Here is a 23,419-nt window from a genome sequence, read left to right as displayed (position 1 = left end):
GAATGACCACTGATCTGTAGAGAGGATAGATATTTGTATGTTTTCAGTGTGTGCTTCAGATTATTAGGATTGGGTAATGAAAAATAACATATTTGTGAATTTAATAGCATTAAGATTACCGTCAAATGAAAAAGATCTCAAAAGTTAAAAAAAAAAAGTGGTATGCAGGACTTTTGCAGGTTTCTTTCTTGGTTTCTTTCTTTTCTTTTCTTTTTTGACATAAATTTATATGTAAAGTGAAGATACCAAAGAAGAAGCTGTGACATTTCAAAGATCAAATGAACAGTGACTTTAATAGATCACCTTGGAAAAGTACTGTTTTGAAAATTACTGTAATAATTAGAAGATGTGTTACTTTGCAGATTATTCATTGAAAATATTAGCTCACAATCCTGTACATATTTTCATTTTCACAAGAATTTGGGGATTGTTACTGCCACTTATTTCAGGAGGCAAATTTACCAGCATGTTAAATACAATTAAAAATATGCTTTTAACTTATTTTAAAAAATTAATTTTGAAACAGCAAATACTTGATCAAGAATGCAGCCAGGTCAAAACAATTTTGTTTGGTGGCTCATTGACATAATGGGAACAAAACTGTTATTGTAAACATATGACTTGCTCAGCAGATTCCCTTATATGGTAAATATTATACAAATATTCTCTTGCCTTTAGAAATTTCCTGCACACCACCAGAAGTCAAAAATGGAGTTGCTGTATCTCATAAACCATTTTACAAGGAGAATGAAAGATATCAATATTCGTGTAACCAAGGCTATGAATACAAAGAACGAGGAGATGCCGTCTGCACGGCTTCTGGATGGAACCCTCAGCCTTCCTGTGAAGGTGAAGTTGTTGTTATTTGCCATGTCATTTATTGTTTAAGTAGAAGGCCAGTGAATGGAAAAGAAAGATGGTTACACAGATCCATGTTTAGCTGAGGCATTGAGTCCAACCACTTGTTTTCATGATGTGTGGTTCCTATTCAGAAAAGCAGGGTCGACAGTAGTCCTTTGGCATTAAACCTCTGTCATGTGTTTAACTTCAGGTGTCATTCCTAAATAGATCATCCATCCACTAAAATATCAAACTATAGCTCATAAAGTAGTCACTCTCTATCAAGTATTTGTCCTGTGCTTAAGAGGGTCTCTTTAGACAATTGTCCCAGCTTCAGGTGAATTCAGTGCAAGACACAGAATTCAACTCTGTTATGTTATTTATTTGGTGTGGCATAGCATGACTACCTTATTGAAGCCCAATTTTTCCGTGTTTTTCTCTGTCATTCAGACACCTAATCAACAATTCTTTCTTAGCATTTACTTCAAACAGAAAATATGTATGGTTCTCCAATGTGCTTCTGCACATCCTAAGCTTGCTTCTTTTGAACACATAGAGAGAAAGGAAAGAGGGAGGGAGGAAGGGAAAGAAGAAGAGAGAGGGATAGAGAGATTCTACATTAAATTTTCCTTTTAAATATTTCTCAAACACAATTACAAGTCAAATATTAATAGTTTAAGACTGTGGTTTTGAGGGTCTGTTTCGTCGGGGAGAAAACTGACAGAGGGCACTCTCACAAAAGAGTAAATAAGAGTTTGATGATATAAAGAGGCTTGCTTAGTAACTCATACAGGCATGCAAATCTCTTACAATGGGCTTTATTTTACTGAAGGAAATTTATATTCTTGGATGAAAAGTAATATCTGATTAAAGAAAGTGCTACATCATAGTGTACCTATAATCTAAGCACTGTTTTTGTTTTCCTGGAGCAGAGAAAAAGCTTACATGTGTTGATAAACAATTACCTCCAAACCAAAGTACCTTAATCTCTCTGATGCCATCTAGCTGAAAACACTTTGTAGCAGCTAACTTTACAGGAAGCTTGGAATCCGTAAGAAACCAAAATTCAAAGAAGATACTATAAAATAAACTTCCTTCCAGCTAATCGTAATCAGACTGGGGCTTTAGAACAACTTCTCAGAACATTTGACTCTAATTTTATTCTAATGTGCAAAATTATTAGCATAATGGGTAGTTTTTAATCATGGAGGTTATCTTGACTGCCACAAAGAATGGGAAAAAAACACAAATGAAAAATTCATGCTAATACAAAGTCAACATAAGGCAAAGACTTCTGTTATGTAATGACTATGTTACTTAAAAATAATTTTCTAAGGCATAGCAATGACATCAATGAGAACACCGAGGTTTGATGTTTTGATTTGAGATACACAGGACAGAAAGTGCACATTTGAAGAATGGCTTGCTGTGAGTCAGATTCATGATTATTTTAAAGTCAAAGATTGCACTATGTTTTTATGTAAGGTGAAAGATAAAACTTCCACATTCAGTAAGTTGTCCGATGTAAGACAAAGGACACATTTACTTCAAAAAAGAAAAGGTGTGAGATCTTTACAACTATTTAGAATTAAGAACCTATGAATATTAGTAAATAGGTTTGTGAGAATCAAGGCCACCAATATCAATCAAAGAATTAGAAAGCAGAAGGAATAGTTGAAGTTCTATATGATGAAGTTGTTGCCACTAACTGTGACAGCTTCAAGAAAGAAGAATCAATACCACAGGGGCACAAATAAAACAGGAGGCGAGAGAGGAAGCCTGATGACATAGCAAGCATATGAAGATGTGCTCATTTCAATGTCATTTTTAGAGTTATTAGTGCAAGGAAATAGTACCTGCCATTTAGTGTTTGTATTCTTTTTTTTTTCTTCATATATTTTTTTTATTTTTTATTTTTTTTATCAGTTACATTTTATTAACTCTGTATCCCAGCCATGTCCCGATCCCTCATTCCCTCCCAGTCCCTCCCTCCCTCCCTCATCTCCACCGTGCCCCTTTCCAAGTGTTTGTATTCTTAATTTTAATGAGATTAAGTATTTGTCTTATTTACATATGCTTCTTTTCAGAGAAGACATGCAAAGAACCTTACATTCCAAACGGTGTCTACGCACCTCACAGGATTAAACACAGAGCTGATGATGAAATCACATATGAATGTAGAAACGGCTTCTATCCTGCCACCCGGGGAACTACTGTAAAGTGTACAAGTACTGGCTGGGTCCCTGCTCCAAGATGTAGCTGTAAGCTGTATTTCCATCTTCAATTCCCATCATCCTGAAACTGTTCTAAGCATGCACAGGTGCAAATACAGTAAAAGTAATGGTGACTTTTTGTTTGCGTATAACCCTTAGGAAAAAAAAACAACAACTCTACTTTTCAAAATGAGCAATATTTAATATAATATTAAAATTGTAAATACTATTAAAATTTAAAATTTCAAGTAATATTTTTAAATGCATTATAGAAAACTAAAACTCTTTTTAATAATTTATTAACTTTGTATCCCAGCTGTAGCCCCCTCCCTTGTCTCCTCCTAGTCCTACCTACCCTCTCTCTTCTCCCCATATTCCCTTTCCCTAGTCCCCTGATAAGTCCCCTTCTAATCCTAGCCTATCAGGTCTCATCAGGGCTGGCTGCACCATCTTCCTCTGTGGCCTGGCAAGGCTGCAGTCCTTGGGAGAGGTGATCAAAGAGCCAGCCACTGAGTTCATGTCAGAGACAGCCCCTGTTCCCCTTACTAGAGAAACCACTTGGAAACTGAGCAGCCAATGGGCTTCCTCTGAACAGGGGGTCTAAGTCCTCACCATGCATGGTTGGACCTTGGTTGGAGTATCAGTCTCTGCAGGCCCCTCTGGGCCCAGGTATTTTGGCTCTATTGTTCTCCTTGTGGAGTTCCTGTCCCCTCCATGTCTTTCTATCTCCCTCTTCTTCCATGAGGATTCTGGCACTCTGCCCAATGTTTGGCTATGAGTCTCAGTATCTCCCTTGATACCCTGATGAGTAGAGTCTTTAAGAGTCCTCAGGTTGAAGGCTTCTGTCCTGTCCCTTGTCTTCTCCTACTTCCAATGTCTAGCCTGTTTGCCCTTCTGAGTGAGGTTTCAGCCTCTTCCCTAGGGTCCTCCTTGATGTTTAGCTTCTTTAGGACTATAGATTTTAGTGTGGAAAACTAAAATTCTTAATTTACTGCTACATAAATTTATATATGTGCATATGTACGTTTTTCTAATTAAGAAACATTTCCAAAGATTTTTAGCAAATTATTGGGTAAGAATATTGCTATATCAGACTTAATTTTACTTATTTATTTGCATCATAGTAAATAGTCCATCAAAATACTTGCTTTATAACCGACCTTTGTTGTCTCCTCATTTCTGTGGGCAGAATTGAAGGTGATTTGGCTGCTGACATTGTGGTGCTGTCAGAGACTGTCTTGGCTGTCAGTCATCAGGAGCCTTTTTCAGGCTGTAGGCCTTATGTCCAACATGGCACATTCATAAGGATTTGGCAGGAGGTTTCAGTTCCTTACCAGATAAGCCTCTGCATAGATTTCTGGATGACAGCTAACTTGCTCCAGAACTACTGCTCAGAGTCAGTGGTGGGGTGGGGAGCTAGAACCCATCTAAGTTCTACTCATACACAATGATTTTGGCATGACAGTTCTTTGTGTTTTGAGTCCAACACACACATGAAGAGGGAAATTACGCTTCTGTTTTTGGTGGGAGTTGCTTTGATAGACTTTAGTGGCTTCTTAACACCACACACACACACACACACACACACACACACACATAGAGCACAGCACAGCATCATTTGAGTTAAGAGTACTTTATTTCTGGGATACTGTTTTCACTCTTCTCAGATTTTTACCTATCTACTTCCATATATCTTTCTCTTTATTTAGCAGTCCTTGGTAAATGTGTATAATACTTAAACCTGATATCTCTGCAGGGGAAATAACAACAATACAATGACAAATGCGTGGCTCATCTTTCTGTCTTTGTGTCAATAGTACTGAAATAAATAACTCAGAACAAGGATTTATTTCATTTATTATTTTGCTGACTTGAGTTGACATGCAAGAAGTTTTACGACTTTTATCCTACCAGGGAGATCTTTATGTCAGGCAGTGAATGGTAATACAAAGTTGCTTGCCTCATGACTACCAGGAAGTATACAGATGAAGAAGTGGCTAAGATTCTAATAGCCCATCCAAAGGCATAAACTCTGTGACTTCACTTCAACATGGCCAGCAATTCCTGAACTTTGTATTCTCCCCAATAGCACCAGTAAGCAATGAGGAACCATGCTTTTAGCTGATGAGATTTATATGATATCCAAATCATAATAAGAGCAGAAGAATCTATTTCCCATAAGAAATAGTATTATGGAATATGATAATTGTAATAAATAGCTCTCTTACAATTTAGTGGGGTTTTATTTTGAATTTTTAAATTTGGTTTTTTGACAAATTCTTTTTTTTCTTTTATTGGTTTTATTTATTTGTTAATTTTTGTTCTTAGCTTTGTTAGATTTATTCTTTCATATATTACATCCTGACTGCAGTTTTCCCTCCTTCCCTCAACTTCCCACCTCCTCTATTCACCCCATCCCAGAATCCTCCCTCCCCATTCACTCCTTATTTATTTCCTTTCAGGAAAGGGGGGGCACAGCAGGGATATCAATCAAATGTGGCATATCAAGTTGCAATAAGATTGGGCACCTCCCCTTATATTAAGGCTGGGCAAGGCAACCCAGTAGAAGGACAAGGGACCCCAAATCAGGCAAAAGTGTTAGAAACAGCCCCATAAAAACATCAAGCTATACAACTATAGCATATGTACAGAGGGCCTAGGTTAGACCCGTGCAGGCTCCCTGATTGTCAGTTCAATCTCACTGAGGCCCTCTAAGTTCAGGTTTGTTGATTCTTGTGCTGTCCTTGAGACATCTGGTTTCTACAGTCCTTCCCCTTCTTCACCAGGATTCCCCAGACTCTGCCTAATGTTTGCCTGTGGGTCTCTGGATCTTTGCATTATTTGTTGGATGGAGCCTATCTGATGACAATTGTGTAGGCACCAATCTGTGAGTATAGAAAAATATTATTAGGCATCAAAAACTACAAAACAACAAAGCTAACAAACAAAAAACCAAGGCTAAAATGAAAGAGGAAGCTTAAGGAAATTTGTTTTTATGCATATTTGTTGAAATAATTGCAACATAATGCATGAGGTTTATTGAAGTATAATCATACTCCATAGAATAAGTAACATTCTTCTTATAGTAAAGCACTGATATAAATAATAACTAATCATAGATAATTAAAAATAAGAACATGAAAAGAATAAAATTAATCATGGTTTCCATATAAACTTAATACAATGAACAGTATAGTATTTCTTTTTTTAACTTTTTATTTATTTTTTTATTAATTACGCTTTGTTCATTTTGTATCCCCCCATAAGCCCCTCCCTCCTCCCCTCCCGATCCCACCCTCCCTTCCCTTTCTGCATGCATGCCCCTCCCCAAGTCCACTGATAGGGGAGGTTCTCCTCTCCTTTCTGATCTTAGTCTATCAGTTCTCATCAAAAGTGGCTGCATTGTCCTCTACTGTGATCTGGTAAGGCTGCTCCCCCCTCAGGGGGAGGTGATCAAAGAGCAGGCCAATCAGATTATGTCAGAGACAGCCCCTCTTCCCATTACTAGGTAACCCACTTGGACACTGACCTGCCATAGGCTACATCTGTGCAGGGGTTCTAGGTTATCTCCATGAATAGTCCTTGGTTGGAATATGAGTCTCTGGGAAGTTCCCTGTGTTCAAATTATCTTGTTCTGTTGCTCTCCTTGTGGAGTTCCTGTCCTCTCCAGCTCTTAGTATTTCCCAGTTCTTACATAAAATTCCATTCACTCTTCCCGACAGTTGGCCATCAGGCTCAGCATCTACTTTGATAGTCTGCAGGGCAGAGGCTTTCAGAGGCCCTCTGTGGTAGGTTCCTAGTTTGTTTCCTGTTTTCTTTTTCTGGCTTTCAGAGGCCCTCTGTAGCAGGTTTCTAGGTTGTTTCCTGTTTTCTTCTTCTTCTGATGTCCATCCTCTTTGCCTTTCAGGTGGGGATTGAACATTTTAGTTAAGGTCCTCTCTCTTGCTTGGTTTCTTTAGATGCACAGATTTTAGTGGGTTTGTCCTATGTTGTATGTCTATATGAGTGAGTATATACCGTGTGTGTCTTTTTGCTTCTGGGACAACTCACTCAGGATGATCCTTTCCAGTTCTCACCATTTACCTACAAATTTCATGATTTCCTTATTTTTCATTGCTGAGTAATACTCCATTGTATAGATGTACCACAATTTCTGCATCCATTCTTCAGTTGAGGGGCATCTGGGTTGTTTCCAGGTTCTGGCTATTACAAATAAAGCTACTACAAACATGGTTGAGCAAATGTCCTTTTTGTGTACTTGAGCCTCTTTTGGATATATGCCTAGGAGTGGTATGGCTGGATCTTGAGGAAGCGCTATTCCTAGTTGTCTGAGAAAGCGCCAGATTGATTTCCAGAGTGGTTGTAAAAGTTTACATTCCCACCAGCAGTGGAGAAGGGTTCCCCTTTCTCCACAACCTCTGCAGGGGTGGTTCAACATACGGAAATCCATCAATGTGATCCACCATATTAACAAACTGAAAGAAAAAAACCACATGATAATCTCCCTAGATGCTGAAAAAGCATTTGACAAAATCCAACATCCATTCATGTTTAAAGTATTGGAGAGATCAGGGATACAAGGCACATATCTAAACATAGTAAAGGTGATATACAGCAAGCCTATAGCCAACATCAAACTAAACGGAGAGAAACTTAAAGCAATCCCACTAAAATCAGGGACAAGACAAGGCTGCCCACTCTCCCCATATCTCTTCAACATAGTGCTGGAAGTCCTTGCTAGAGCAATAAGACAGTTGAAGGAGATCAAGGGGGTACAATATAGTATTTCAATACAAATGTCTAAGACTAGCTCCATTTCATTCCTTAGTAACATTATATTTTAGTTCCAGTTAAAATGATAAAATTATGAAATTATAATTAAGCAGTTATATTGCCTATTAACATATTAATACTATCATATTTAGATATTAACAAATATCTCTAATCCAGTTCATATATATTATATATGATATATATACAATCAGATATAACTTGATTTCTTGTGAAAAGACATCCTCACATACCTCAGTTGTCTTTTTTTTTGTTTCCTTGTTCTACATACCTTCTGTATTGTCATGTAGTTATTTGAATTAATACAAAGTAATTCGCTAATCAAGTTGTGATTGTCTTGATGTAAGTGTTTTGCTGTTTTGTTTTTTTTTATTGCAAGTGAAACCTTGTGATTTTCCACAATTCAAACATGGAAGCCTACATCATGAAGACTACTACAGGCCCTACTTTCCAGTACCTATAGGCAAGCAGTACTCCTATGCCTGCGACAGCGGGTTTGTGCCGGCTTCAGGGTCATCTTGGGACTACCTTCGTTGCACAGCACAAGGGTGGGAGCCTGAAGTCCCATGTGTCAGTAAGTCAATGTCTTTATGTTAAATTATGCTTAATTCTTTGAGAGAGTGGAAACAGTGGAGCCCATGCATAATTACAGCCAAGTTTCTCATGAAAAAAAAAAAATAAGACCAACAGAAGAATTTGTGAGCAAGAAGTCTAGTTTCTGTCCTTTGTGAGGAGCTCTTCATGAAATGCACAAAAACAAGAGGGACTATGAGAATACCTTTATCACTTGAATATTTTATTAAGAATTCTTCCTGCACAGATACTGCTGAGGAGACTCAAAGTGATCAGGGACAGTGCTGGGGTCTTTATTCTGTTCTAACCTTTGGAAAACACATGAATTGTAGGCAATCATTGTGACCCTGTATCTCTTCATGATTGGCTTTGAAGCTAAATCTGCTGTCTTCTCTTCGCAGTCATTTCATTCACTAAACACAAACCAAATTTTGTAACTGTACGGAATTACAGAACTACAGAGAAAAGACATGAACTCAATAAAACTCCAATCTGCTTCTCTAAAATAAATAAATAAATAAATAAATAATAAAAAAGAATATCTAAACAAAGATGTATCAATTGGCTGAGAGACACATCAAATATGGTGGCCTGATTACTTGAAAGATGGAGTTGAGAATTAAATGCCCCAAAGCTCTTTTGCCTCATTCTTCAGCCCCTTCAAATGTCTCATTGAGAGAAATACAACCAGAACCCAAATATAGGAGCACTCAAGTATGAAATTCATGAAGTCATCATTCTGCAGCAATGGCTCTAAAAGTCCAATGGTGGAAATTATACAAAATGACCTAAGTTGCAAACAGTGGCTACATAAAAGGAAAGAGAAAAATGTTAACAAATACAATTGCGACTGAAATAAAACAGAGAGAGAGAGAGTCAGAGAAGGGGCATGTGTGTGTACATGCTCAAATACTTATCAGCGTTTTATACCTTCCCAAGGAATAAAGAAAAGTATAATCTGTATTATTTTCAATTTTTTGTCTTTGTTCAATAAAATATTATATATTTAAAAAAATAAATAAAAATAAAAAAATAAAAACATAAATGCTACACTTTTAAACATTTGATATTAGTTTTGTTTCTTAATGTCATGCATGTTCATTAAACATTTGTAAAGATAGAATTTAACTGAATTTATTTTCTAACAAAAGAAAGTTTTTTAATTTATCATTTTTATAATTTTAGGGCAATGTGTTTTTCGTTATGTGGAGAATGGGAAATCTTCACGCTGGGGAAGAAACTATGTACAGGGTCAGTCTACCAAAGTCCAGTGTTACACTGACTACACTCTTCCAAATGGACAAGACACAATTACATGTACAGAGGATGGCTGGTCCCCTCCACCCAAGTGCATCCGCGTCAGTAAGTAACCTGCCCTGAGAGCATAAGATGCTCACGACTCTCCATCGCATTTGTATTAACGGGGACAACATGCCGCATTGTTTCAAGTGTATATACGTGAACATAAAGAATTCTTGATAAGTAGAGAGCAAAGTCAATATACCTAGTAGCCATTAGGCCATAATACAACAAAAGACTGAGTAAACGTGCATTTAATTTGTAGTACTTTATCATACTTTAACATCATCTTGTCATTTGACTCAAAACAGTTATAAAATTGTACTTTAAAATTAAACAAATAGGACAATAGCTACATTCATCTATTCAAGAAATAAGTTGACAGTTACTGCTAGTTATCTCGGAATTCTCTGTAATGTGTAACTGGGAAGGAAATTTTCAAACAGTGTACATGGTCTAGGTTTTATATTTTTTTCAATCTCTGTACCAATATATGCTTGTAATGATGATTTCTTTTTGTTCTATATCCTTCCAAATGATTGAGTAATGTCGCACTTTATTATTAAGTATAAAATATTATTAAAATAAATGTCCATAAAATGTTACATCATAGTGTTGATATATATTCCTTTTATTATCATATGGGTTTTTAAAATATAATAACAAGTCAATTGTACTTAATCATTTCCAAATGCTGTCTTTTTCTAATTTATAATTTATGAATTGTTTTGCTGGAAAGCAAGAATTTTTTAATTAACTAATTTATTTATTCACTTTGCATCCTGATCATAGGCTTTCCCTCCCCTCTTAGCTCTCACTTCCTCCTATCCCCTCCTCCCTTACTCCTCAGACAAAGGGAGCCTCTCCCCTACCAACTTAGGCCAGCGCATCAAGTTGCATCAGGACTTAGCTCATTTTCTTCCTCTGTGGCTTGGTGAGGCAGCCTGCCAAGGGGAACTAATTGAGAAGCAGGCAGCAGAGTCCAAGTCAGAGACAGTCCCCTTCCCCCTCTCTAGGAGACGCATATGTTGGCAAACTACCCATTGTCAGTGTATGAGTAAAAGTAAGATTTTTAAAAATCAACCTTTTGGTTATACATGTCACAGATGTTTTCTTTGTTGACTTCAGATTTCAAACTTCTTATATATAGACTTGATTGACATCTTGAATTTTCAGAACAATTTTGAACTAATCACATAATGTTGAGTCTTCCTTTTTATAAATGTGATATTTATTAAAAAATATAATCTGTTTTTGAATGCTTGTCAATTGCCTTTTGTTATAACATTTTCCATATCCAGACTTTTTTATTTTTTTATTATTATTATTTATTACAATTTATTCACTTTGTAGCCCAGCTATCAGCCCCCCCATCTCCTCCCAGTTCCACCCTCCTTCCCTCTTCTGCCCCACCATGCCCTGCCACTAGTCCACTGATAAGGGAAGTCCCTCTCTCCTACCATCTGACCCTAGCCTATCAGGTCTCATCAGGATCCCTGGATCCTCTTTCTCTGTGGCCTAGTTAGGCCACTTTGCCAAGGGAGAGTTGATCAAAGAGCTGGCCACTGAGTCCATGTCAGAGAATACCCTTGCTCTCCTTACCAGGGAACCCACATGAAAACTGAGCTGTCCATGGGCTATATCTGAAAAGGGCTTCTAGGTCCTCTCCATGCATAGTCATTGGTTGAGTCATCAGTCTCTGCAGGAACCCCTGAGGCCAGCCAGATTTGTTTTTCTCTGTTGGTCTCCTTATGGAGCTCCTGTACCTCCAGGTCTTTCCATCTCCCTCTTTTTCCTTAAGATTCCCTTTACTCTGCCCTGCTAAGTAAAGTCTTTCAGAGGCCCCCAGTGGAATGTCCTTGTTCTGTTCCTTGTCTTCCCCTGCTTCCAATATCTATCTTGTTTGTCCTTCTGAATGAGGATTAAGCCTGTTCTCTAGTTGTTTAGCTTCTTTAGGAGTATAGATTTTAGTATGTTTATCTTATATTATATAGCTAATATCTACTTATAAATGAATATATATTACATGTGTCTTTCGGCTTCTGAGTTTCCTCACTCAGGATGATCTTTTCTACTTCCATCCATTTTCCTGAAAATTTCCTGATTTCCTTGTTTTTAATTACTGAGTAGCATTCCATTGTGTAAATGTACCTCAATTTCTGTATCCATTCTTCAATAGAGGGACACGTAGGTTGTTTCCAGATTCTAGCTATTTTGAATAAAGCTGCTATGAATATAGTTGAGCAAATGTCCGTGTTGTATGGTTGAGCATCCAATCTGTTTGATATTTTGTATGCTTCTTGTATGTTTATGAGCATCTGCTTCTTTCGGTTAAGAAAATTTTCTTCTACGATGTTGAAAATATTTTTCTGGGATTTTGAGCCAAGATTCTCCTCAGTCTATTCCTATCCTTCTTAGGTTTTGTGCTTTCATACAACCCATGATTTCCTGGATTTTTTATGTCAGAAGATTTTTCAGATTTTACATTTTGTCTGATGGATCTGTTTCTTCTATTGTGTCTTCAAAACCTGAGATTCTTTCTTCCATCTCTTATATTCTGTTGGTGATGCTTGCATATGTAGTTCTTGTTCACTTATCTACATTTTCCCATTTCCAGAATTTCGTCAGTTTGTGTTTTCTTTATTACTTCTATTTCCATTTTTAGATCTCATACAGTTTCATTTTTTAGTAAACTATTTGTTCTTTTCTACTGGTTCCTTGGCATGCTTTAAGAAAATTGTGTAATGATCTCTCACATGCTGCAAAAAAAGCTTCCTTGATGAGGGGTGAAACCAGCACGTATCTGTGTAATTGGAATAAGTACCTACACTGCCATTAGAAATTGCACTGTTTTGGCCAAACAGTAATAATCGTTTCTTCTCTAGGTAGTTGCCTCGGTTTACAATAACATTTTGTGACGGCATGTCAGTCCTCAGGGATGAAGTACCCTTTGATATGTTCATTTGACATCATGTCTTCTCTGAAAAGTTTCCTCAAAGCTTTCCCCAGTTTGTTTTGGTTGTTTCTACTGTTTGTGCTGAATTGTGAGACTACTTGGTCTATTGTGGTTATTAGCTTCTGGAGGGGAGTGCTCTCTGTATGTTTTTCCTCATATGTACATCTCTACTTCTACTGTATTGGTGTTCTAAAAGCAAATGTGTACTTTTTACCTTTCTCATTTTTATTACTTCTCTGAGAATTTCACACAACATATTTTGACCATATTAACCTCCTTCCCCCAGCTCCTTCTGCATCTGCCTCCATCGCCACACATCCAACCTTTGTGTTCTTTAAAAAGAAAAATCAAGTTCAATTTGTATGTCCCATCCACCCCAGGTGAATATCCCTCTGATGAGGCATCATCAACCTGTGACAGCATGCACAAGGTCTGCAGACAAAATTCAAGTACCAGGAGAGATAATTAGAAGCTCTCACTCCTAATCTCAACTTGCACTATTAGCAAATGATATTAAGTGTTTATTTTTATGTTATTCAATACATCAAAAAATTTTCATTTATTTGTTCTTTTTTCTGTCATCTAAAATGTCCTTGCCTAGGCCAAAAGATGATCTTATAGAAGTTTATATTTTACATTTAGGTATATGATCACTTTTGTGTTAACTTTTATGTGTGTGAGAAATAAATTTAAGCTCATCATTTTACATTTAAATGCCTAACTGTTATTCTATTTAATGAAGGATCAACTTCCACTATGAAATTGATATTAGTTCTTGCTAAGTATGTATTTGTCCTGTGTGTGCCCGATTTTTGACTCCGAATTCTCGTCCTTTGCTTTGTGATTTTTTTTTAGTCACCACCATCACAGCTTTCTTTAATGACTACCAAATTATATAACACTTGATATCTTTTAATATTATATTTAAATTTATATCTTTCTGAAAAATTAAATTTAAAATATTTAAATATTAAATGAAATTCTAGGTTATAGAAACCTATTGTTGGAGAACTGTGTATTTCTATTAATCAACACATATAATATTTACATTAGTTTTAAAATATCTAGATTCTTGAACATTTTGAAAAAAAAAATGTCTTCCTGTTGTGGTCCCTTGCCATGTGACTTTTAGAACAAGCTTGCTCATGTATGTAAAATACTTTTCTGGAATCAACTTCAAGAAAATCAATATAGTATACTTAAGATTTTCTACCAATGAGTATGATGCACTTTTAGTTTCTTATAGCACTGTTCTATTGTATCTAGAATCTTCAGTAGATGTATAGCTAGTACATGTTTTTCACATTAAAGCAATTATATTCACATTGTTTTATTTATTTGTATGTTTGCTTGCTTGCTTGCTTATTGGTTTCTCTGTGTAGCTTTGGCTGTCCTGGACTCACGTTGTAGACCAGGCTGGCCTCAAACTCACAGAGATCTGCCTGCCTCTGCCTCCCCTACTGCTGAGATTACAAGCATGCACCTACAGGCCCAGATCATATTTTTTAATAATTTTTATTTTTTTATTAATCACATGTTATTTACTTTGTATCCCAGCTGTAGCTCCCTCCCTCATTCCCTCCTAATCCCGCCCTCCCTCCCTCATCTCCTCCCTGCCCCTTCCCAAGTCCACTGTTAGGACTGCCCCTTCCGTCTGACCCTAGTTTATCAGGTCTCTTCAGAACTGGCAATGTCCTCTGTGGACTAGCAAGGCTGCTCCTCCCTCAGGGGAGGGGTGGAAGTCAAAGATCCAGCCACTGAGTTCATGTCAGAAATAGTCCCTGTTCCCCTTACTAGGGTACCCACTGGGATTCTGAGCTACCATGGGCTCCAACTGAGCAGGGGTTCTAGGTTATAACCATACATGGTACTTGGTTGGAGAAACAGTCTCAGAAAAGACCCCTGTGCCCTGATATATTTGGTCCTTGTGGAGCTCCTGTACTCTCCAGGTCATACTAACTCCCCCTTCTTTCATATGATTCCCTGCATTCTGCCGAAGGTTTGGTTATGAGTCTCAGCATCTGCTTTGAAAAACTGCTAGGTAGAATCTTTCAGAGGTCCTCTGCAGTAGGCTCCTATCTCGCTACTTGTTTTCTCCTACTTCCAATGTCCATCCCATTTGTCTTTCTAAGTGAGGATTGATCATCTTACTCCAGGTCCTCTTTCTTGTTTAGCTTCATTAGCTGTACAGATTTTAGTATGTTTATCCTATCTTATAGGTCTAGAACCCACTTATAAGTGAATATATACCGTGTGCATCTTTCTGCTCCTGGGATACCTCTCAGAATGATCTTTTCTAGATCCTACCATTTGCCTGCAAATTTCATGATTTCCTTGTTTTTTATCAATGAGTAGTATTCCATTGTATAAATGTACCACAATTTCTGAATCTATTCCTCTGTTGAGGGACATTTGGGTTGTTTCCAGGTCCTGGCTATTACAAATAAAGCTGCTACAAAGATGGTTGAGAAAATGTCCCTGTTATGTACTTGAGCCTCTTTTAGATATATGCCTAGAAGTGGTATACTGGATCTTGAGGAAGCGCTATTCCTAGTTGTCTGTGAAAGCGCCAGATTAATTTCCAAAGTGGTTGTACAAGTTTACATTCCCACCAGCACTGGAGGAGGGTTCCTCTTTCTCCACAACCTCTCTAGCATGTGTTGTCACTTGAGTTTTTGATCTTAGCCATGTTGATGAGTGTAAGGTGAAATCTCAGGGTCGTTTTGATTTGCATCTTTCTGATGGCTAAGGACATTGAGCATCTCTTTAAGTGTTTCTCTGCCATTCTATATTCCTCTACAGAGAATTCTCTGTTTAGCTCTGTTCCCCATTTTTTTTAATTGGATTGCTTGATTTATTGCTTTTTAACTTCTTTAGTTCTTTATATATCCTGGATATTGGCCTTCTGGCAGCTAGAGGGTTGGGGAAGATCCTTTCCCAGTTTTGTTCTGACAACAGTGTCTTTTGCTTTACAGAAGCTTTTCAGTTTCATGAGGTCCCATTTATTGATTATTGCTCTTGAGCCTGTGCTGTTGGTGTTCTGTTCAGGAAGTTGTCTCCTGTACCAATGAGTTCTAGGGTCTTCCCTACTTTTTCTTCTAACTGATTTAATGTGTCTGGTTTTATGTTGATCTTTGATCCACTTGGACTTTAGTTTTGTGCAGGGGGATAAATAAGGATCTATTTGCATTTTTCTGCATGTAGACATCCAGTTGGACCAGGACCATTTGTTGAAGATGCTGTCTTTTTTCTATTGAATGGTTTTGGCTTTGTTGTCAAAAATAAAGTATTCATAGGTGTGTGGGTTTATTTTTGGGTCTTCTTTTCGGTTCCATTTATCCTCCTTTCTGTTTCTATGCTAATAGCATGCAGTTTTTATTTCTATTACTCTGTAGTATAGCTTGAGGTCAGTGATGGAGATACCTCCAGGTGATCTGTTGTTGTACAGGATCATTTTGGAAATTCTGGATTTTTTGTTTCTCCATAGGAAGTTGAGAATTTTTCTTTCAAGGTCTGTAAAGAATTGTGTTGGTATTTTGGTGGGAATTGCATTGAATCTTTAGATTGCTTTTAGTGGAATGGCTATTTTCACAATATTAATCCTACCAATCCATGAGCATGGGAGATCTTTCCATCTTCTGATATCTTCTTCAATTTCTTTCTTCAGAGACTTGAAGTTTTTTTTTTTTTTTTCAAACAGGTCTTTCACTTGCTTGGTTAGAGTTACCCCAAGGTACTTTATGTGATTAGTGGCTATTTTGAAGGGTGTTGTTTCCCTTATTTCTTTCTTGGCCCTTTTGTCTTTGGTATACAGGAGGGCTTCTGATATTTTTTTAGTTGATTTTGTATTCAGTCATTCTGCTGAAGGTGTTTATCAGCTGGAGGAGTTCTCTGATTGAATTTTGGGGGTCACTCATGTATACTATCATATCATCTGCAAATAGTGAAACTTTGACCTCTTCCTTTCCGATTTGTATCCCTTTGATCTCCTTTAGTTGTCTTATTGCCCTGGCTAGGACTTCAAGTACTATGTTGAAGAGGTATGGAGAGAGTGGGCAGCCTTGTCTTGTCCCTGATTTCAGTGGGATTGATTTAAGTTTCTCTCCATTGAGGTTGATGTTGGCTATAGGCTTGCTGTATATTGCCTTTACTATGTTTAGGTATGTGCCTTGTATCCTTGATCTCTCCAAGACTTTAAACATGAATGGGTGTTGGACTTTGTCAAATGCTTTTTTGCCATATAAGGAGATGATCATGTGGTGTTTCTCCTTCAGTTTGTTTATATGGTGGATTACATTGATGGATTTCCATATATTGAACCACCCTTGCATGCCTGGGATGAAGCCTACTTGATCATGGTGGATGATATTTTTTATGTGTACTTGGATTCTGTTTGCAAGAATTTTTTGAGTATTTTTGCATCAATGTTCGTAAGAGAGATAAGTCTGAAGTTCTCTTTTTTTTGCTGGGTATTTGTGTGGTTTAGGTATCAAGGTGACTGTGGCTTCATAGAATGAGTTTGGTAATGTTTCTTCTGTTTCTATTTTGTGCAAGAGTTTGAAGAGAATTGGAGTAGCACTTCTTTGAAGGTCTGGTAAAATTCTGCACTGAAACCATCTAGCCCAGGGCTTTTTTTGGAAGGAAGACTGTTGATGACTGCTTCAATTTCCTTGAGAGATATAGGGATATTCAATCTTTCTACCTGATCTTGACTTAATTTTGGTAGATGGAATCTATCAAGAAATTTGTCCATTTCTTTAGATTTTCTAATTTTGTGGCATATAGGCTTTTTTTTTGTATTATGACCTAATGATTGTTTGGATTTACTCAGTGTCTGTAGTTATGTCCCCCTTTTCATTTCTGATTTTGCTGATTTGGACAGTTTCTCTCTGCCATTTAGTTGGTTTGGCTAAGAGTTTGTCTATCTTATTAATTTTCTCAAAGAACCAGTTCTAGCTTTCAATGATTCTTTAAGTAGTTTTATTTTATTAAGTAGTTTAATTATTTATTAAACTACTTATTATTTTTTATTATTAGTTTATTAAGTAGTTTCTAATTGATTGATTTCAGCCCTGAGTTTGACTATTTCCAGCCATCTGCTCCTCTTGGGTGTATCTGCTTCTTTTTTTTTTCTAGGGTGTTCAGTTGGGCCATTAAGTTGCTTGTATGAGATGTTACAAATGTCGTGAAGGCACTTAGTGCTATGAATTTTCCTCTTAGCACTGCTTTCATTTTGTCCCATAAATTTGGGTATGTTGTACCTTCATTTTCATTGAATACTAGGAAGTCTTTAATTTCTTTCTTTATTTCTTCCTTAACCCAGCTGTCATTGAGTAGCAAGTTGTTCAGTTTACATGTGTGTCTAGGCTTTTTGCTATTTCCATAGTTGTCAAGGTCCAGCTTTAGTCCATGGGGGTCACATAGAATATAGGGGATTATTTCAATCTTCTTGTATCTGTTGAGGCTTGCTTTGTGACCAACTATATGGTCTGTTTTGAAGAAAGTTTCATGAGGTGCTGAAAATAAGGTGTACACTTTTGAGTTTGGCTGAAAAGTTCTCTAGACAGCTATTAAGTCCATTTGAATTAGGGTGTCTGTAAGTGCCTTTATTTCCCTATTTGTTCTGTCTAGATTATCTGTCCCTTGGTGAGAGTGGGTGTTGGAGTCTCCCACTATTAAGGTGTTGGGATCTATGTGTGATTTAAGCTTTAATAATGTTTCATTTACGAATGTAGGTGCTCTTGTATTTGGGGCATAGATGTTCAGAATTGGGATGTCTTCTTGGTGGATTTTTCCTTTGATGAGAAAGTAGTGCCCTTCCTCATATTTTTTGATTAATTTTGTTTGAAAGTCTAATTTATTAGATATAAGGATATCTACCCCAGCTTGTTTTCTGGGTCCATTTGCTTGAAAAACATTTTCTAGTCCTTTACTCTGAGGTAGTGTTTATCTTTGTTGTAGAGGAGCATTTCTTGGATGCAGCAGAATGTTGGATCCTGTTTCCTCAACCATTCTGTTAGTCTGTATCTTTTTATTGGAGAATTGAGTCCATTGATGTTGATACATAATAGTGACCAATGAATGTTATTTCCTTCTATTGTGAAGTTGGTGGTCTTACTGTGATTCAGTGCTTGTTTTCTTTTCATTTTTGTAGCGAAATTATCTGTATCCTATGTTTTCTTGGGTATAGTTGTTTTCGTTGGATTGGAGTTTTCTTTCAAGTATCTTCTGTAGGGCTGGTTTGCTATGTAGATATTGCTTAAATTTTGTTTTGTCATGGAATGTTTTGTTTTCTCCACCTATGTTGATTGAAAGCTTTGTTGGGTATAGTAGTCTGGGTTGTCATCTGTAGTCCCTTCAAGTGTGCATGACATCTGCCCAGGCCCTTCTGGCTTTCATAGTTTCTGATGAGAAGTCTGGTGTTATTCTGATAGGTCTACCTTTATATGTTACTTGGCCTTTTTCCCTTGCTGCTTTTGACATCTTTTCTTTGTTCTGTAGATTTAGTGTTTTGACTACGATATGACGTGATGTGTTTCTTTTCTGTTCTAATCTAGTTGGTGTTCTGTAGGCCTCTTGTATGTTTATGGACATCTCTTTCTTTAGGTTGGGAAAATTTTCCTCTATGATTTTCTTGAAGATATTTTCTGAACCTTGGAGCCTGGAATCTTCTTTTTCATCAATTCCTATTATTCTTAGATTTAGCCTTTCCATGGTGTCTTTGATTTCTCGGATGTTTTGTGTTTGGGACTTTTCCGATTTTACTTTTTCTTTGAGAGAAGTATCGATTTCTGCAAGTGTATCTTCAGCACCAGAGATTCTCTTTTCCATCTCTTGTATTCTGTTGGTGATGCTTACCTTTGTGGTTCCTGATCTTTTCTCCAAGTTCCCCAGCTCCAAGGTTTTCTCCGTTTGTGTTTTCTTTATATATTCTAATTCTGTTTTTACTACACCTTGCACCATTTCCTTCATCTGTTTGAATGTGGTTCCTGTCTCTCTATGATGGTCTCTATTCTTTTGTTTGTTTCCTCTCTATATGCCACTAATTGCACCTCTACTTGTGCCTCTATTTGTTTGGCTAGATTTGCCTGTGTTTCTTTGAGAGCTTTGTTCATTTCCTCTTTATTTGTTTCCATCTGTGTGGCAATTTCTTTGAGAGATTTGTTTGTTTCCTCTTTATGTGCCTCTAATAACTGGAAAAGTCATGTTTCTGTGTTTCCGATGAATTGGAGTATCCATTGATTTTGGGGGTTGCTGGTGAAGCCATGATTTCCTGATTTTTGTTGGATGTGTTCTTTTGCCAACTTCTAGCCATTTGCTTATCTGTAACCTTCACTGTTTGTCTGCAGTTCAGACTGATACCATCTTTCTCTGGTGTTTGGAGAATTCTTTAGGAAGATGAGACAGGTCCAGTTGTTTCAACGTTTGCACTGGTGTTTCAGCTGTACCTGTGGGAGGAAAGTCCAAGGGCACAGAAGGACAAATTCTGGCAAGCTTTGAGGGACAGGGTGCTAGAGATTATAGAGGCTTTCAGTATGAGGGAGGGGCGCCTTGGAGGCACTAAAGGGTTGCAGGCGCTGAAGGTATTGCAAGCACTGATGATGATCACAGGCGCAAATTCCCTGAGTACCTCAGTGGCCTACTGGTATTCTTCTCTGACTGAGCTCCAAGAATTATTTGCCTAAACTCCACTGGTAGATCCGCAGAGCAGGGGCTTCAATGTCCCAAGAAACCCTCTGTTTCCCACAGTTGAGTGGTTTGGAGGGGTCTGATGGCTGGCTGCTAGCTTAGAAGCATCCTGGATCTGACGCTCTGTAGGCACTTGAGGGCACACTCACCCACTCAAAATGTAAAGCACAGGGGTTCTCCTGTTCGCTACTGGCCGGTTTGGACCTGCTGAGTCAAATGCGGCAGATTGAGCTCAGTCAGCTCAGTGGTGCTGCAGCCATTAAACTAGGGAGTCCAACTGCAGCTGCGGAACTGAAGTGTCCAGGTGCCTGCTAGGAAGTCCTGGGGAGCCACAACAGTGGTCCACAGACCTAGGTGGCCCGGCATCTGGTGTATCTGGGTGGTTTTGCAGGTCTGCTGGACTTTGGTGGTGTATAGCCGGCTGTTTGCCACTGAGGTACTGGGTGGCTCATACAGACATTGGCTGGGAGGCCCTGCGGAGTCGGTAAGGCTGCTTGCAGACCTAGAACCGGGAAGGATGGTACCATGGATCTGGGACTCGGCAGGTGGGTACAGCTGGCAGCTGCGGCTGAGGAGCTAGGAGCCCCACCTCTGCTGTGGCAGTCCCCACGCAGTGAGTTCTGTGCTGAGTGTCACTGGTGCTGTGGGTTGGCTCCTCCGAGGAGGGAGGAGGCCCGAAAAAGGGAAGTGCCACCCTGGCTTCCCAGAGAAGTCCATGGCTGTCCTGAAACCAAATGTTCTTTGCTCCTGTGATGTCCCCTCTCTTTCAGGAAGCCTCAACATCGATTTTCTGGTTTCAGCTGCCCCTCCACTCACCAATTTCGGAGTTTCAGATCCGCTGCCTCTCTGAAACGGTGTGCTCTGGTCGCCGCCATCTTGAATCTCCCCTCATATTATTTTTTTAAGGAGTGGTATAGTCTATGGATTTTACTAACTCTGCAAATTTTCAACTTGTCAAATTAATTGAAATGAATGTCCATAAAATTCCACAGTTGGTTTGTTTTAAAGTAGGTTTTAAAAAAAGGTATGATAATGGTAAATTGTGCCATCTCTACTTTTTCCTCTAAGTCTGTTTTAAAGTTTATTTATTTAGGGATCTTTTATAGTCCCAAGGTGTAAAGGTAATTCTGCTTTGTGATTTTAAATGACATGACTGTTTTAACTTCAAGAACTACTCTATTTTTTTTTCTTCTTTTTGCTAATGTCATACAAGAGTCTTGGGTAACTGATGTGAGTCACTGTTCCTTCTCAGTGTGGTCAGTGTGTAAGCCAAGTACATTCAGCTACCTCAATGCTCTTTGTTGTCATCCCACAAGTAATTTACCCATTGATACTTGAATGCAATCCATGAAAATTACCAAATAAGTTTTGGGGATTTTTTGTTGGGGGAATAAGAGGTTGCCACAAATATACTTTGTTCACCTCCTCCAAAATCCGAGTAAAGCTCATTCAGCTAGTCTTGGGATTGGAAACCTGTAGGACAGGAATACTAAATTTGATTAATTTGTTCTTTTTGAAATTGTATTATTGGCGTGGGGAGCTTTTTGGTACAAGTGTGTCCATAATATCAATATACTTCTTCTGGGTTTTTCCTAAAGGATTAGGGTGATCAAAAGAATCTTTTCTGTCTTCCAGTTTGAACTGTTGCTGTTCAACAGTTCAGCTACCACCACCCTTTTTTTTTGGTTTGGCTCTCAATTTGCTATTTTCTGGAAAATGAACCCCTACACAAAGGGACCTCATTAATCTCTTGCTACTTTGTAATTCCAGCCCAGTGTTCTTTGTTTTCCAATATGTGCCAATCGTAAATTTCAAATATCTGTGTGTGTGTGTGTGTGTGTGTGTGTGTGTCCCCTCTTGGTTTGTGTCTGGCACTCTATTTTTACTTTCTTTTTGTTACAATTTTATTATATTACTGTACAAAAACCATAACCATTATTTTCTTGTTGTTTGGCTTCTACTTTAACATTTTCAACATTTGTGTTTGTGTAAATATTTATTCTCCAAGTTCACAAAGTAAAAATATTGATAGAATTTTATTCTTTATTCTTTTCCAGTTGCTTGATGATGTTCCTTTCTCTTCACTAAATAGTGAAATAAAAAAAAAAATATTATCCAGAGTTCTGACAATCTGTAGGAGTATATATTCATTTGGAAAAAAAACATTTTTAGAAAAAAAAATAAGTGTTTTAAATTCTACTTCATCAGAAAAAAATTCTCAGAGGACTATGGTGGTATATCTTTAAATCTGTGAGGTTTTATTTGTTTGTCTCTGGGTTTATTTTTTTATTGTTTTCTGTTTTTTTGACTAGTAACATGAATGATTTTGATTATTTCAGGTCTTCATGTACAAATAACTAATAGCTTTTTAAATATCTTTTAGCATTGTGAATCCTTAAGATACTGTCCATGCCCACCTCTTTTTAACTCTTTTCCTTTTTAGAGAAATGTTCAACATCAGATATAGAAATTGAGAATGGGTTTTTTTCTGAATCCCTTCTGACATATGCTCTAAACAGAAAAACACGATATAGTTGTAAACAGGGATATGTAACAGCAAATGGAGAAACATCAGGATTCATTACTTGCCTTCAAGATGGGTGGTCAGCTCAACCCTCATGCATTAGTGAGTACTTCATCAGACTGCAGCCATTATATTGTTAATGCATAAAAGTTTTGTTTTACTCTCCTTCCTTGTGGCTAATGCTATTTCATTTGAAAAATGGGCATTAAACTTCAATAAAAATACACAATAATACTTGTTTTTCCTTTTGGACTCATTCTTGCCTTGTAGAATATGAGTCCATTTCCCTTTGCAATGCTTATCTGTCTTGCTTATGAAAACCTTTGCTCCTAGATATAAAGGTAAAATTCCTAATGAAGATATATGTTTATGTTTAAATTCCTGAATAGGTGATAACTTTACTATGTATTTGACACTGTGAGTAAAGGTCCATCTCAGAATGTCTTCCTCTTAGAAGATCTTCCCAAGTACTTTGATATTGAAAAGAAAAAATATTTTCAGGTAGCAGAAAATTTTGGTGTTTTGAAAGTTTTC

At 37.5% G+C, this 23,419-nt stretch overlaps 1 protein-coding gene across 5 annotated transcripts in view; it reads left to right on the top strand.

Annotated features, from left to right (window-relative positions):
- LOC110564827 (complement factor H-like) overlaps positions 1 to 23,419 on the top strand; it is a 101,623-nt gene that overhangs the window by 25,011 nt on the left and 53,193 nt on the right. For 3 of the 5 annotated variants that reach the window (XM_060364402.1, XM_060364403.1, XM_060364404.1), the window contains 5 exons: positions 679 to 849; positions 2,928 to 3,101; positions 8,224 to 8,418; positions 9,603 to 9,779; positions 22,805 to 22,987. In XM_060364402.1, the coding sequence (XP_060220385.1) occupies positions 679 to 849; positions 2,928 to 3,101; positions 8,224 to 8,418; positions 9,603 to 9,779; positions 22,805 to 22,987 (900 nt within the window). Of the gene's footprint in view, positions 1 to 678; positions 850 to 2,927; positions 3,102 to 8,223; positions 8,419 to 9,602; positions 9,780 to 20,752; positions 22,988 to 23,419 lie in introns of those variants that run through there. The other 2 variants (XM_060364406.1, XM_060364405.1) reach the window with 2 other exon arrangements.

This window comes from Meriones unguiculatus, chromosome 11 (genome assembly GCF_030254825.1).
Source record: "Meriones unguiculatus strain TT.TT164.6M chromosome 11, Bangor_MerUng_6.1, whole genome shotgun sequence".
NCBI classification, from domain to species: Eukaryota; Metazoa; Chordata; class Mammalia; order Rodentia; family Muridae; genus Meriones; species Meriones unguiculatus.
The sequence above is the reverse complement of the archived record's forward strand: the minus strand, read 5'-3'. Positions and strand labels throughout refer to the sequence as shown.